This window comes from Oryza sativa, chromosome 12 (assembly GCF_034140825.1).
Source record: "Oryza sativa Japonica Group chromosome 12, ASM3414082v1".
Classification (NCBI taxonomy): Eukaryota; Viridiplantae; Streptophyta; class Magnoliopsida; order Poales; family Poaceae; genus Oryza; species Oryza sativa.
Genome location: NC_089046.1, coordinates 2,085,833 through 2,101,803, shown reverse-complemented (window position 1 = coordinate 2,101,803; position 15,971 = coordinate 2,085,833). Strand labels below are relative to the sequence as shown.

At 49.8% G+C, this 15,971-nt stretch overlaps 1 protein-coding gene across 1 annotated transcript; it reads right to left on the bottom strand.

Annotated features, from left to right (window-relative positions):
* Window positions 1-525: 525 nt before the first annotated feature.
* LOC136354755 (uncharacterized) lies at window positions 526-5,080 on the bottom strand. Its single transcript, XM_066306411.1, has 3 exons — window positions 4,715-5,080; window positions 3,094-4,641; window positions 526-792 (listed from the first exon to the last, which is right to left on the bottom strand). The coding sequence occupies exons 1-3, from the start codon at window positions 5,078-5,080 to the stop codon at window positions 526-528; spliced, it is 2,181 nt and encodes a 726-aa protein (XP_066162508.1).
* Between the last annotated feature and the right edge of the window lie 10,891 nt (window positions 5,081-15,971).

Sequence of the window (15,971 nt, the reverse complement as noted above, 5' to 3'; positions counted from 1 at the left end):
GTGAGGGCGACGTGGGCGCGGGTGCGCGGGGAAGAGCGGGAGTGGCAGTTGCGGGCACGGCGGCTCCGGCCGGAGGTGGGAGACGGGCCCGACAGGTGGGCCCTACCTGTCGGCGACCCGAAGGGAGGAGGGAGGAGGCGGCCGGCTGCTGGGCCTTGGCCTTCGGCCGGCCCAGCGGGGAGGGGCAGGGGGGAGAGAATGGGCCGGCGGCCCATTCGAAAAGAAAGGGAGGGAAAAAGAAAAAGAAAAAGAAAGAAATGAATTTCCAGGGATTAAATAATGCTTGTGCTCAATTTTAATTGGTTAAAATTATTTCTAGAGCTCTGAAAATTCCACTAAAAATCTTGTTAGCATATTTTGACATGTAGAACTCAAGAAAAATTCCACATGCCATTTCTGATTATTATTTGCATTAATTCAATTAGGGTTTCTCTCTCTTTTACACAGGTAATTTCTCGAGACCATTTATTAATTACTTTAGGCTTGGGAGAAGAACTTCAGGGTGTGAAAAACCTACCCCCCCCCTTAAATGGAATCTCGACCCCGAGATTCGGAAGAGCTGGCGAAGAGGTGCGGATGGGCGGCCTTCAACTCATCTTCCCTTTCCCATATTGCTTCTTCCTCGGAGTGGTGGCTCCATTGAACCCTGCAGAACCTGGTAACCTTGTTTCTGGTTCTTCTTTCACTGGTCTCAAGGATGCGGACTGGCTTCTCCACATAAGTCAGATCTTCTTGAATGTCGATGTGCTCCGAATTGGCTTGTTCTTCTGGTACTCTTAAGCACTTCTTTAACTGAGACACATCGAACACATCATGGATACCAGCCATGTTGGACGGGAGTTCTAGCTGATACGCGACTTCTCCTCTTCGTTCCAAGATTTTGTATGGTCCCACAAAGCGTGGTGCCAACTTGCCCTTCGTCTGGAAACGGTGTACTCCCCGGAGCGGAGTAACACGAAGGTACACATAATCCCCTGCTTCAAAAGTGAGCTCCCTTCGGCGGTTATCGGTGTAACTCTTCTGCCGAGACTGAGCGATCCTCAATCTTTCCCTGACAGTTCAGACTTTCTCCTCTGCTTCCGTTAACACATCTGTTCCGAACAGTTGACGTTCGCCCGTTTGATCCCAGAAGAGAGGTGTGCGGCACTTCCGACCATACAATGCTTCAAACGGTGCCATTTGCAAACTGGCCTGGTAGCTATTGTTGTAAGAGAATTCAGCATAAGGCAGGCTTTTATCCCAAGCTCCGCCAAAATCGAGTGCACAGGCTCGCAGCATATCCTCCAATATTTGGTTGACTCGCTTGGTCTGACCATCAGTTTGCGGGTGATAAGCTGTGCTGAAATTCAAACGGGTTCCCAATTCTTCTTGTAGTCTCTGCCAGAACTTTGAAGTGAACTGACTCCCTCGATCCGATACGATCTTCTTGGGTACCCCATGCAAACACATGATCCTTGAGAGGTAAAGCTCTGCTAATCTTTTGTCCGTATATGTGGTATGCACTCGAATGAAATGAGCGACCTTTGTGAGACGGTCCACAGCTACCCAGATTGAGTCATGTCCCGATGATGTTCTGGGTAAACCAGTGAAGAAATCCATCCCAATTTCCTCCCATTTCCATTCCGGAATCTGAAGAGGTTGAAGCAAACCTGCGGGCCTCTGGTGTTCTGCCTTGACCCGCTGACAAACATCGCAGAGTGCGACGAATTCAGCTATTTCCCTCCTCATGCTGGCCCACCAAAATTTTTCCTTGAGATCTTGGTACATATTGGTACTGCCCGGATGAATGGAGTACTGAGTCTGATGAGCCTCGGTGAGTATCAGATCTTTCAGCTCTTTGTCATCAGGTACGCATACGCACAATCTTTCTCCCAGCCAGATTGTGCCATGTTCATCTTCCAGGAAATCCCGGGCTTTTCTGACCCTCATATTCTTTTTCAGTTCAGCTATTTCAGGATCATTTATTTGAGCTGCTCTGACTTGATCCATAAGCGTAGGCCGCGCCTCTAGAGCGGCCACAAACCCGTGTTCTACGATTCCCAAGTTGAGATGTTCAAGCTCCTGCTGCAATTCCTTACACATGCCTTCGGTGCCCAAAGCATTGCAGTAGCTCTTCCTGCTTAATGCATCTGCCACCACATTGGCTTTGCCCGGATGGTAGTGAATGCTCATGTCATAATCTATAATTAATTCCAGCCATCTTCGTTGTCGGAGGTTCAAGTCAGGCTGAGTGAAGATATACTTCAGACTCTTGTGATCAGTGTAGACTTCACAGCAGTTGCCAATAAGATAGTGCCGCCACATTTTCAAAGCGTGAACCACTGCTACTAACTCAAGATCATGAGTAGGATAATTGGTCTCGTGTGGACGCAACTGCCGCGAAGCATATGCGACCACTCTGCCTTCTTGCATCAAAACACATCCTAGCCCTTGGCGAGATGCATCACAGTAGACCTGGAAGTCTTTCATCTGATCCGGCAGAATTAGAACTGGTGCAGATACTAACTTCTTCTTAAGTTCTTCAAAACTTTGGTTGCACTCAACTGACCACTTAAAATTTTCATCTTTCTTCAGCAACTGAGTCATGGGTCTGGCAATCTTAGAGAAATTTTCGATGAACCGACGGTAATAACCCGCAAGTCCAAGAAAACTCCGGATCTGAAAAATTGTCTTTGGTGGGGTCCACTTAGTAACTGACTCCACATTCGACGGATCCACTGCCACACCTTGAGCAGTAATGACGTGACCCAGAAACTTGACTTCCGACAACCAGAAGTTACACTTACTGAACTTTGCATATAACTGGTGCTCCTTCAATTTCTCGAGTACCAGACGGAGGTGCTGCTCATGTTCCTCTTCAGACTTTGAATAGATAAGTATGTCGTCAATGAACACCACGACAAACTTGTCCAAAAACTCCATAAACACTTTGTTCATCAAGTTCATGAAGAAAGCTGGTGCATTGGTGAGTCCAAAAGACATGACTGTGCACTCAAACAACCCATACCGAGTAGTGAAGGCTGTCTTGGGAATATCCTCTTCCCGAATTCTCAACTGGTGATAGCCTGATCGTAGGTCTATCTTAGAAAACACTTTGGCACCCTTTAACTGGTCAAACAGGTCATCAATCCTTGGCAAAGGATATTTGTTCTTGATAATGACCTCATTGAGTGCGCGATAATTGACACACATCCTCTTGGTCTTATCTTTCTTCTCCACAAAGATAATCGGGGCACCCCAAGGTGAAGTACTCAGTCGGATGTATCCTTTCCGCAGCTGTTCATCAACTTGCTCTTTGACTTCTGCTAGCTCGTTAGCTGCCATCCTATAAGGCCTCTTGTAGATCGGAGCAGTTCCCGGTGCCAAATCAATCCAGAACTCGATTTCTCTCTTCGGTGGCATTGTAGTGAGGTCTTCAGGAAACACCTCAGGATACTCTTGTACTATAGGGATATCCTCTAACTCCTTAGGACTTTTCTCCACTATTTCTGTCTGTTCCTTAATAGCAGCCTGATTCAGACTTGCTACGGACTTCTGCGACACTGGAGAACGGAAGGTGATCTTCTCCCCTTTGTCGTTGGTTAGGGTGATGGTGCGACTCGCGCAGTCGATCACTCCCTTGTGTCTGGTCAACCAATCCATTCCGAGAATGACATCTAGGTCTTTGGATTCAAGAAGGATAAGGTTGGATAGAAACGGTGACCTTTTGATCTCTATAGTCATCGAGGGGCAGTAGTGTGCGGTGTTCATGTCATTTCCAGGGGTATGAACCCGCATTGGTATTTTAAGTTCCACTACCGACAATCCATGTGTCCCAGCAAACTTCTTGGAAATGAAAGAATGCGTTGCACCCGAATCAAAAAGAACTGTTGCCGGATATGAGTTCACTAGAAACGTGCCCAGCACGACCTCTGGTGCTGCTTGTGCCTCCTCTGCAGACGCATGATTGATGCGGGCCTGGACGAACTTGGGTCCAGCACGCTTTAGCTTCGGACACTTGCTAGCAAAGTGGCCGTGCTTGCCATAGTTGAAGCAGGGTCCTGGCTTTCCTGCAGACTCCTTCTTGAGCTGTTCTGACTGGGCTGACATAGCTGGTAGTTCTGACTCAGCTGGTGCCATTAATGGGGGTGGAGTTGAGTTGTGGTGGTGCTGCTCACTACTGTTGTGACTGCCACCGTTGTAGTCGTTGTTGAAGTTACCCGAGTGGTAGGGACGGTGCTGACGGACGATCAGGGTGGAAGGCTCACCCAGCTGTCCCGTCATGAAGCGAGGCTTCTGACTGTTCCCCTGAGGAGTCCTGAACTGAGCTGCCTTTCTTTTACGGTCCATTTTGTTGCGTTGCTCTTCCTGATGGATAGCCTTGTCCACAAGCTTCTTGAAGTCCTCGTAAACTCCTGAGATCAGCTGGTTGGTCAATTCATCATCCAGACCAAACAAAAACTTCTCCTGCCTCTTGGCATCGGTGCGCACGTCCTCAGGAGCGTAGCGCACAAGGCGGTTGAACTCATGCAGGTATTCTGTAACTGTTCTGGTTCCTTGTTGCAGTGCACGGAACTCTCTTCTTTTGTGCCATGATCCCCTCGGGAATCTGTGCCTTCCTGAAGCTTTGACAAAACTCTGCCCAAGTAACCTCCGTTGCATCTAGACGGGTTACCACGTAGTTGTCCCACCAGGCAGAAGCGGGACCTTGCAACTGGTGTGTAGCAAAAGCAACCTTCTCTTGGTCGTTGCATTGCAGAAGGTTCAGTTTCTTCTCAATAGCATGGAGCCAGTCGTTGGCCTCCATTAGGTTGGTGGTGCTTGAGAAAGTAAGTGGCTTGATATAGAGGAAGTCTAACAGCTTGGACAAATGTAATGGTGGAGGACCAGACTGCTGGTTCTGCTGCGCCTGCTGCAACATCTCATGGTAATGTTGCTGCATCTGTTGCATCATCATTGTCATCATCTGAATGACCATTGGGTTCTCGGGCGGTGGAGATGGAATGTTGCTAGATGCACCACTGGTATGTGCTCCATTGATCTGCTCTTCGCTGCCACTGGCGCCGTTGGAGTCACGGGGATCATTCCTTGTCTTCACCATCTGGAGGAGGATAGGTAGAAATAAGAGAAAGGAAGAAAACAGACGGCTTAGAAACTAATCTTTCTTATATATTTATGTGCAATTATCTTAATCTTGATTAAAACACTTAAAAGGAAGCAAACAACTCCTAATTAAGGCAGCCATACCACTAACACATGATATCGACCGCCGGCTAACCCACAAGCAGCAAACCTAAACACAGAAACTAGCAAGCAACAGACTAAGAAGACGATAAAGCTAAGGGCGGTGACTCTGAAGCTCGGAGCGGCGCTTGCGATCGAGGAATAGGTCTGACATCTAAAGAGGACAGAGGGATAGGAACCAATACATGCTCAAATCCAAATTAAACAAAGCAACGAATGACTCAAGCAACTAGCCAAACATGATGATTTTTATGCATGGAACATTTTTCATGAACCCAAACAAAAGATACTAATGCAACCGACTAAACAATAAATTAATGCACGAAATAGATGCATAGCTATAATGATACGCATAAAATCTCCCCATTGAACCTAGACACGACTTAGTGCATATCACCTAATAAATTCCCGACTCACTGTCAAATAAATTCCGAATAAAATTTTACTAGACCCTAGACTGCCTCTAGCCGAGAAATCCGATTAAATAGCGATCAAGATTTTTCCCACAAATCAAAAGAACAAACCCCAAAATTTTCCCGAAACTAATCCAAGTGCAAAGGGCATGTGCAGATGAAAAGGTTTCAGAGGGCTCTTAGGGTTTCCAATTGGCATGTCTTACGGTCAAGGTCGGCTCTGATACCAACTTCTCACGCCCAGAAATTCACGAACCAGAATTTCTAAGCTAAATGTGCATTAAACCCCTGTCCAAGACCAGCCAGAGTACACAAATGACAATTGTTGACATATAGATCCACGTCTTACAAAAATATAAAAGATTACAAATGCAATGGAAAAGGAAAAAGCGAGCTAAGCCTGAAGACTTGACTCTTGCAGCGGGCGACTCCATTCCACAGGCATCCCTGACAGTAGCGACGAAACCAACCTTTCTGAGACAGCTCCAGCTGAGAAGAACTTTAGCTCTGGAGTAGGGGAAAAGAGAGCAAGACTGAGTACTACCCATTGTGAATCTGGTCGACCGCCCATAACCGCGGGCACGGCTATTCGAATAGTTTTACTCTGATCAGAGGTGTACAACTGTACCCACAAGACACAGCCCCACGACACGTTCCCGTGCGCCGACATGCCACCACGACATACCGAAAAGAGGCCGTGACAGGACCTTTCGCATAACCCCCTCTAACCAATCGCACCACACCTCAGGTTTCACCCTCACTCCTCGCAAGGCAGCGGGCAGTCCCCTCTCGTGCCACGGTGAATCCGGAAGCCGATCAACCGGACACCCCGGCCGACCCAACTCCATCACGCCCACCCTTGCCTGGGTACGTCGGCTAGAGGAAAGCTACACTACAAGCCCAGCCGTTGCCCACACTGGCTTGTGGTAAGAACGATAAATTCTTCCAGGGCATCCCGCGAACCGGTCCTTAATCGCCATGGGCACGACTAGCAAAACCATGCACCCACAGCCCACCATGTAGTGTATTTTAATAAACTAACACCATTGCGGTGGCACTAATCCAAAACTATGCCAATAATCAAAGTCTATGCATTAATGTGATTCCCCTTTTGTGTACTAGTTGAACTAAGCATAGCTAAACATTTCTTAAACCAACATCTAATCATATTGATACCCAAGTTATCAATTGCATAAGGTAAACAATATATGGCTGAGTAGTAGGACCCATCCCACATGATATTGTAAAACAATGCAACATTTAATAGAAATGCGGGACATTTGTAAATTGGGTACAATATGATCAATTGTGATGCATGACTTGCCTTGCTCTCGCACTGATGAAACCACAGCAACGTCTTCGAGAAACCGCAGATCGACGAAACGGCCGAAATCTACGCGACAAACAAAGCACACAAGCAAAACATGCTATAAGTCTACTGAAACAGGAAACAAAACCATTTTTAATGGATTCTATACATTTTTATGAATTTACTGAGACTTGAATGGACTTAAACGGAGCTCGGATGAATTAGATATGAATTTTAGAAGATTCACTGTGTTTTTACTATAAACAGATAAATCCTTAATTGATTTATTGCGCAATATCTTATCCCAGGGCTGACGTCATCAAGGAGGGGGCGGCGCCGACATGCCCGACCCACGGGTCAGCGGCTCAAGGGGGAGGTCCACGGTGGACCGGTTCCACGGACCGGGAAGGAGACGGCGCACCACGTGGTGCACACGTGGCGCCGACGTGCCGCACACGTGGCGGCCACGTGGCAGCCACGCGGGCGGCGGGATTGGACGGCCCCGATCTACCTACGGGCCCGGCTCAAGCCGGCCCGACGCCCATGGCGCGCGGCGGCGCGGCTCGACGCAGCGGCGGCGACCGGCCGACGGCGGAGGGCGGCAGCGTCGCGGCGACGCGGACGGCGCTAGCGGCGGCTAAGCGGCTAGGCGGCGGCGCAAGGCTAAGCGGCACGGGAGAGAGAGGAAGGGGAGGAGGGGCCTCACCGACGACGATTGACGACGGCGAGCGACGGAGGGCGACGGCGACGGCGGGACGAGCTCCGGGACCACCTAGCGAACACAAAGAAAGGGGTTAGAGAGAGAGAGGAAGATGGAAGAGGGTGAGGAAGCCGACCGAAAGCGGCGGCCATGGCGGTGCTCACCGGCGCACGGTGCGGAGTGGGTTCCGACGGCGGAATCCGACGGGAGAGGGGTGGACGGGGTGGCCCGCTCGACGGCGAACGCGGCGGCGTCGACGGCACGGCTCGGCACGGCGGCTAGCGGCGACTGGAGCGGTGGCGGCGGCGGTGGAGAGGAGGGCGACGGCACTAGGACGGTGGAGGGCACGAGGGCGAGTGGTTGCAAAACAAAAAAGAGAGTGGCGGAGACGGGGGTGCTTTATATAGACCCGCGGGGGTCAATCGTGGCCGGGATGGCCGCGATTTCGCCGGCCGACGTGGGGAGGTGGGAGAGGAGAGAGAGAGGCGGGATTCGAAAATCGAATCCCGGCCGTCTCGAGAGCGGGAGCGGCGGGATAGTGGGGCGGCGGTTGCGGGACGCGCGGGATGCATGCGGGGTGAGGGCGACGTGGGCGCGGGCACGCGGGGAAGAGCGCGAGCGGCGGTTGCGGGCACGGCGGCTCCGGCCGGAGGTGGGAGACGGGCCCGACAGGTGGGCCCCACCTGTCGGCGACCCGAAGGGAGGAGGGAGGAGGCGGCCGGCTGCTGGGCCTTGGCCTTCGGCCGGCCCAGCGGGAAGGGGGAGGGGGAAGAGAATGGGCCGGCGGCCCATTCGAAAAGAAAAGGAGGGAAAAAGAAAAAGAAAACGAAAGAAATGAATTTCCAGGGATTAAATAATGCTTGTGCTCAATTTTAATTGGTTAAAATTATTTCTAGAGCTCTAAAAATTCCACTAAAAATCTTGTTAGCATATTTTGACATGTAGAACTCAAGAAAATTTCCACATGTCATTTTTTATTATTATTTGCATTAATTCAATTAGGGTTTCTCTCTCTTTTACACAGGTAATTTCTCGAGACCATTTATTAATTACTTTAGGCTTGGGAGAAGAACTTCAGGGTGTGACAGCAAACACCCGATCAGCGAAAACGCTAGGGGGGCAAAACGAATCGGCCGAAGCATCGCTCGCCGAACGTTGAAACCGCGACAGCTTGTTTCGAAAAAAACCAACCGAACACCGTTATACTCAATCCATGTGAAAACGTAACTGCTCTCAGCACGAAATGTCACGGATTGAAAGCGGAAGTTGAAAGCTAAAAAGTCAGCATACCTATTTCGCTAATATACGCAAAGGGGCCGACATGTTTCGACCTAACGAAAGCACGAAAGGTGCCAATGCGAAAAATAGCGAAAAGGAAATAAAACACACGTTTATTAACTTCGGAAAAATGATTGAAGAATACTGCCATACAACATGGTACAAGCAAAGAAAGCAATGGCTTCACGGCCTACCTCACAAATAAATTACATCTTCGCCCCCAAAGCAATCCCCACTCCCAAAGAAATGGTTCGGCGAACATGGTTCGTCGTCACTACTAATGTCATACACTACCCTAAGGGGGGAAGGGGGCGAAACACAAACTAGACTATTTTCACGCCCGAAAATTCACTAGTAATTTTCGAACTTATTTGTGCATAAAATCCTCGTCCAGGAATCAGCCAAGGTACACAAACTGACAATTTAATATACAAATTCATCAAATTAACTAGAACGATAAATACTTACTTAAGAGGCACTTAGTCCTCACCAAGAAGTAAACTGCAGCGGAAAATAAAATCTAACGAAGCTCCGGCTCCACTCCCACAGGCAGCTCAACTGGGGTATAAGCCAAACGTCTTCTCCTTCGCAACTTGTCTTCAACTGAGGTTGATTAATTATTGCAAGGTGAGCATATGACATACTCAGCAAGCCACACAGCAAATATGCAAGTGCACAAGGATACCAAAGGATGGCATAATATAGGCTCATTTGCAAAAGCAGCACTTAGCAAAACATTTAAGAGATGTAAAACAGTGGAGTAATTAATCAGAAATTTTAATCAACACTGAACAACACACCCATACTGCACAGGCCCAACCATTCTGAACAACCATACCCGGCTGTACAGATCTAACTCCAAACCAGGAGCTAAGCAAATTATTACCAGGTATAACATCCATAATTATTGTGAGAGGTGTGAGACTAATCATGAAAAACATTGCTCAACCCGCCCATAACCGCGGGCACGGCTATTCGAATAGTTTTACTCTGGCCAGAGGTGTACCACTGTACCCACAAGACACAGCCTCAACATCATGTCTACCATGCGTCGCGATACTGGAAAGTACCCGAATAGAGGCTGTGACAATACCCTCTGCACAACACAACTCACCACAGTGCACCATTCCTGGATCATAATCACCCCCTCAAAAACCAGAGGCATGGACTCCCCAGCGACCCCCGTGGGCTTATCTCCGCCACTTCTCAGTCTGGTGCTCTGCAATGAATCATGTTATACAAAAGGTAAAGCCGTTGCCCACGCTGGCTTGTGGTTGGCACGGTTAATGTTTCACAATAGTAGCTCGCGAACCGGTCCTTAATTGTCATGAGCACGACTCTCAAAACCATGTGCTCACAACCCACCATTATCAAGTTTTAGTTGGCAAGTAATTAATTAACCAATCACGATTGACCATCGTGAACTATCATTAAGCCATCATTAAATAATAGTGAATCATAAGTTATCCCAATAATGTGCTAATGTTTCTAAGCATGGCTAAGCAATCATATCTAATATCTAGCTGAACCAATATATATAGCCCAACTAGTCAAGTTATAATAACCCAAGGTATCAAGGAATAAAGTAATCAATGCAAATTGGCCATAACAAAGGAATAGGTTCACACCACCCAGTGACATTCGAAAATAAATGCACAGTTGAAATAAATAGAGAATTTAAATATAGGATCAATATGCTCAAAGGATTGTGTTTAGGATCTGTGTGACTTGCCTTGCAATAATCGGTCTTCAATTAATCTTCTTGAATACTTCCGGCGCACTCGCGAACCTTCGCAACGACAGAAACGACAAGCTAACACGCAAAACGAAGAAAAAGACTAATAAAAACCAAATAAACAATACATAAAAAGTAAACAAACATGTAGATCATAATTTTAGATGAATTATGAGACTTGAACGGCCTCATTCTGACTTCAAATGAATTTATTATGAATTTTACAAGATTAAATATATTTAAAGCCCATTTAAAAAGAATTAAATAAATTTAATTCAATTTATGGACAATTTTAATATGTAGATCTTTATTTTACACAATTTTTGCAACTTGAACCACATTAAACTGAGTTACAATGAATTAGTTATGAATTTTTAAAGATTAAATCGGATTAAAACACTTATATGGATTTTAATTGAATTATGACGCAATAATGAATTATTTTTGAAAAGGAAAAGGAGGATTATTGCGTCAGCGGCTAGGGTTTTCGGTGGACCGGGTGCACGGCAGCGGTTCACGGGAACGGACGGCCGAGATCAACCCTATCCAAAACGGACGGCCGAGATCGAACGGATCCACCGCGGCTCACGGGAACAGCGACGATGACGTCAGCGATGACATCAGCGATGACGTCAGCACCGGCGGCGGCTCGGGAGCACAAGCTCGCTGGCGAACGACGGCGCGACGACGCAAACAGAGGGCACCAACGGGTAGAGGGCGACGCGGCGAACTCACCGGTGACCAAAACAACGGCGGAAAAGCAACGGACGGCGCCGGCGATGAGGAAGAAGCGGCGGCAACCTTCGGGTCGACGGTGACGGCGATGCTCCGGCGGTCTCCGGCGGCGGCGAAGGGGCGGACGAGGACGGCGGCGACTTGGCGACCACGATGGCGATCTCCCCGAACGACGGCGACGACAGGAGCGACGGCGGCGCACGGCTGGAGCGGCGGCGACGACGGCGGCGCGAGGCGGCACGGCGCTAGGGCGCTACAAGCGACGAGAGGCGAAGGCGAGGGTGGCAGCGGGTAGAGGAGAGCTCAGGGGTCCTTTTAAAGGGGCAAGGAGGCGGCGGCAAAGGCCCACGGTGACCGGCGACGACGAAGGAAAGCTAGGGCTCGGAGAGAGTAGTCGATCCGAATCGAACTCGAATCCACGGATTTCCAAATGAAATTAGGCGATGATTCCAAAAGAGAAAAGGAAGAGGAGATCGAGAAGATCATTTCCCCTCTAAAGATTTCACCGGAGAAGGAAAGACGCGGCCGAATTTGGAAGGAGACGGCGGCGGCTTACGCTAGGGTTTCGGGCGGCGGCGGACTGGGCCGGACTGGGCCGAGGGAAAGAGAGAGAGGGTTTTGGGCCGGCTTTCGGCCCAAAGCCAAAAGAAGACTTTTAAAAACCTTTTTCAATTTAAATTATTCATGAAATGCAATTCCATTTATTAAAAATACTTCCTTAGCTCAAATAAATCCCAGAAAAATCTAGGAATTATAGAATTAAGCAAAGTATTTAACAAAATTTTATCTAGCCCAATTTTATGTTGAGATTTAGCAAATTAAAATTAGATCTTCTCTTTTAGGCTTTTAAAATCATTTCTAATAATTCCTTTTAAACAACAATTTATAATTTACGGATTTTTAAACAAGAAAAGCTCTTAACAATTATAATTAGATCATTAATGATCAAATAATTACTGAACTGTTCTTTGTATCATTTAGGAATTGAGCTCTGAAAAATCCGAGAAAATTTCAGAGAGTTGACTTAATCATGGAGAATTTAATAAAAATTAAATCCATCCATGCTTTATATTTAGGAAATTTTATTTCCCACATTTAACTTCACTTGTAAATTAAAGAACATTTAATATAAATTCTAATAATAATTTATTAAATAATTTATAAATCCTAAAACGAAAATCAGGATGTGACAACTATAACGACGCTGGGCGATTGCTTCCTGACGATCGGATTTCTGATGGTTTCGCCAAAAGCGAACCATATCCTCCCGACGTTCGGTATGGACACTATCGTAGTCTTCCAGGGTTCGCCCGGGTGCGCCCGCATCCAGCTGGCAACCTTCAAAACCTTGTAGCTGTTGCCGTTGATTATCATCTCACGGTAAACTGGCCGAAACGGACACCACACCTTCGGCAAACCCTTCACCGCTACGAACTTTTCGTTTTTACTTCGCCAATAACCAAAGAGGGCCCGAATACACAGTTTCCGGCGAGCACCCTGATAAAATAGCACAGCAAAGGCAAATAGGAAAAACGCTGAGTTAAGACATGAAAAAGTGGGCAAAATGGAAAAACTGTCGTACGCGAAAATAATGCGAAGATAACGCGAAAATGATACAAGCGCATATGCCGAAGGCTTCAAGCACAACAGTTGGCTAAACTAGGGTCATTCATTTCATATGTTAAAAAAGCCGCTTTTGGCTACAACTAGAAGGACAGAGGGCCATCGACCAAATATACATTGTTCGCCCTCCACGACGAACACAAAAATAAAGCCACAAAATCTAAAAAGCAGGCGGAGGGCCTCACACCTCTGGGTGATCCTCGGCATCGCCTCTGCCCCCGCCGGCCGTCGGCTCTTCGCCTTGATCCGCCGCCTCCGCCTTTGCCAGTTGCTTGAGCAGGCACGCCTTAGCAGTGGAGCGGCCGTCCTTCTGCCAGAACTGCTTACGCCAAGCTCGCAGAGCGGGCGAAACGTCCTGCGGACTAATTTCCCAGTCCCCTTTCGCAAAGTTGGGGAACTCGGCGACGTGCTCGCAGCCGAACTGCTGCAGAAGGCCCAAGGCGAAAGTCGCGGACACGCGCGCACAGCTGTCGCCATACGTAGTGGCGCAGTCCGAGACCGCACCGCCGGCCTGCTGAGTCCACTCGGAGAAGTCGAAGGCGGAAGCACCTTCGCCAGGGACTCCGCGCATTCTCGCCCCCATGTCAGAAAGGGCGAGGCGAAGAGTTTGGCTACGGTCTTTGCGGACTCGGTGGCTTTCGCCATCTCCAGCGTGAACCGTTGCGCTTCCATCTTGGCATTCGTCTCCGCTTCGACGACCTCTTGGCGAAGAGCCTCCATCTTTGGCTCGGTAAAGTTGTAGTAGTCGGTCAGAGCGGCGGAATGAGCCTGCTCTTTTTTGAGCTCGGCCTTGAGGCGCTCAATCTCCGCCTTCGCCTCACTCCCCTCCTCCAGTTCAGCCCGAAGCCGCTTGTTCTCGGCCTTCGTCTCTTTGAGGGCGTGGGCGAGGCCTTCCATTTCCAGGCTCTTGCGGCCCAGTTCGTCATCTTTGGCTCGGAGACGGTTCTTCAAACCATCAAGACGAGCCCGCATGGTTCGCTCGGTCGAACAGTGGGCCGCGAGGATCTGGTTCAAAGGTAAGAGAGATAGAGCGAATGTTAAAGACAAGGTGTCGAAAGGTGGCGATCAAAATAAAAAACGACAATCAAGCTACGTACCCGAACCGCCAAGCTCTTGACGGCAGAGCAGCCCTCGTCGAACTCGTTCTGCTCTGTGAACAGACTCGAGCTGCCAGCCGGAGAAACGAGTTTGCTCACCCCCTCGACAAACGGGATAAGTTCTGCCCGGGTTTCGAAATCGCCAGGGGCAAAATGGGGCACGGCAAGGGAGTAATCCGAAACGGATGTTTCGACCGCCGTTTTCTTCTCCTTCCCAGGGGCGAGCGGCGAAACAACCGGCTGGCGAACAGGGCTGCCGAAGACCCTAGCCGCGGTCTTCGCAACCTGATCGATTGAGGCCGAAGCCCCGGCGACACTCCCGCCAACCCTGCCCGCATCGACCTTAACGCCGGGAGCGGTCGAAAGACCCAAGCTTCGACAGGCGGGCGAAGTAGGGGTCTCGTCCGAGGACTCGTCGTCACTAAAGACGCGACCGACATCGACGAGCCTCTTCCCGGAGGTCTTTTTAATTGAACCCCCCTTCGCCACCTTGGCCGCAGCGATCGCGACCAGCGCCTTCGCCCCCTCCACATCCTTTTGGCGGAGAGGGGAGCAGTTCGACTCCACCCCAGTCTCGACAGGCTCGGGGCTCGGGGTTGGAGTGTAGCCGGGCGTCTCGGCGCGATTATCGGCGGCTTCGCCAGCGGCCTTTTCGCCCACAGCTTCCGTCTCCCCCACATCCCCCTCCTCCTCTTCGTCGTCATCTTCGATGGTCTCCTCGTCATCGGTGTCGGAGTCGGGGGCCCTTCGCTTATGAGGGGTCCTTTTTACCTGCCAGCGCATCCGCTTGCGCGAAGGCCCTGCATCGTCATCGGTCCTGTGAGGGTTCGCCCGGGGAGGCAGTTCGCCACCATAAACCCGGTTCACCCGGCCGGCCGCCTGCCGCGTGAGCAGCTGGCTGAACTCAGTGACCGACACGTCGCCGATCATCTTTCGGGCTTCAGTGTCGGCCTGTGCAAGAGTCAAAACTGCGAGGACGAAAGGTGCAACTATATCATGCGTCAAACCGGGAAAAAGAGCGAAGCACAAAAGTATGGTTAAGCATAGACTCACCATTCGCCCCCGCAGGCATGACGAGCTTCGGCAAGCCGTCGACCTCCTCGTCTTGGTCGATCCCGACTTGCCACGACTGGGAAAGGGGGAAGATGTGAAGCATGCATAACTCCTCCACCAAGTCGCGGCAGCTGAGGCGAGAGCAGATCCGGCATAGCAGAACGAACCGGGCCTCCATGGCGCCATCGACGACGACCTTGGGCTTCCTGTTCGGCGAGATCGCCCCGCGTCGCCACCTGAGGGCATTCGCCGCATCAGACCCAGCCTCGAAGGGGATGGAGTGGTAGAACCACTTTGCCATCCAATGGCGATCCCACTTCGACATGGTTGCGTTCACCGGCTAGAGATCGGAGCGCTCGGGGCGAACATTGAAGTTCACGCTCCCGAATACAGTCTTCTTCGTCCCGGCCGGGGTGACCACCGTCTTCGAGTTCACAGTGGCGAAGAATACCACGCCGAAGAGGTCGGCGCTCGGTTCGAATCCGGCGGTCTGGCACGCCCAGTCAAAGATGGCGATGCGGACGAGCGCCGACGGGCTCAGGTGGGGAAGCTCTGTCACGCCCAGAAATTCCCGAATAGAATTTCAAGCAGAATGTGCATTAAAATCCCCGTCCAGGACCAGCCGGGGTACACAAACGACAATGTTGACATTCAAATCCACGTCTTACAAACATCATAAAAGTCTTACATAAATGCAGCGGAAGAAAGGAAAGACAACAGGAGCTAAGCCTTGACTAGAACTGCAGCGGGAACACCACTCCACAGGCATCCTCGACAGCACGGACGAAGCCTACTCCTCAGAGAC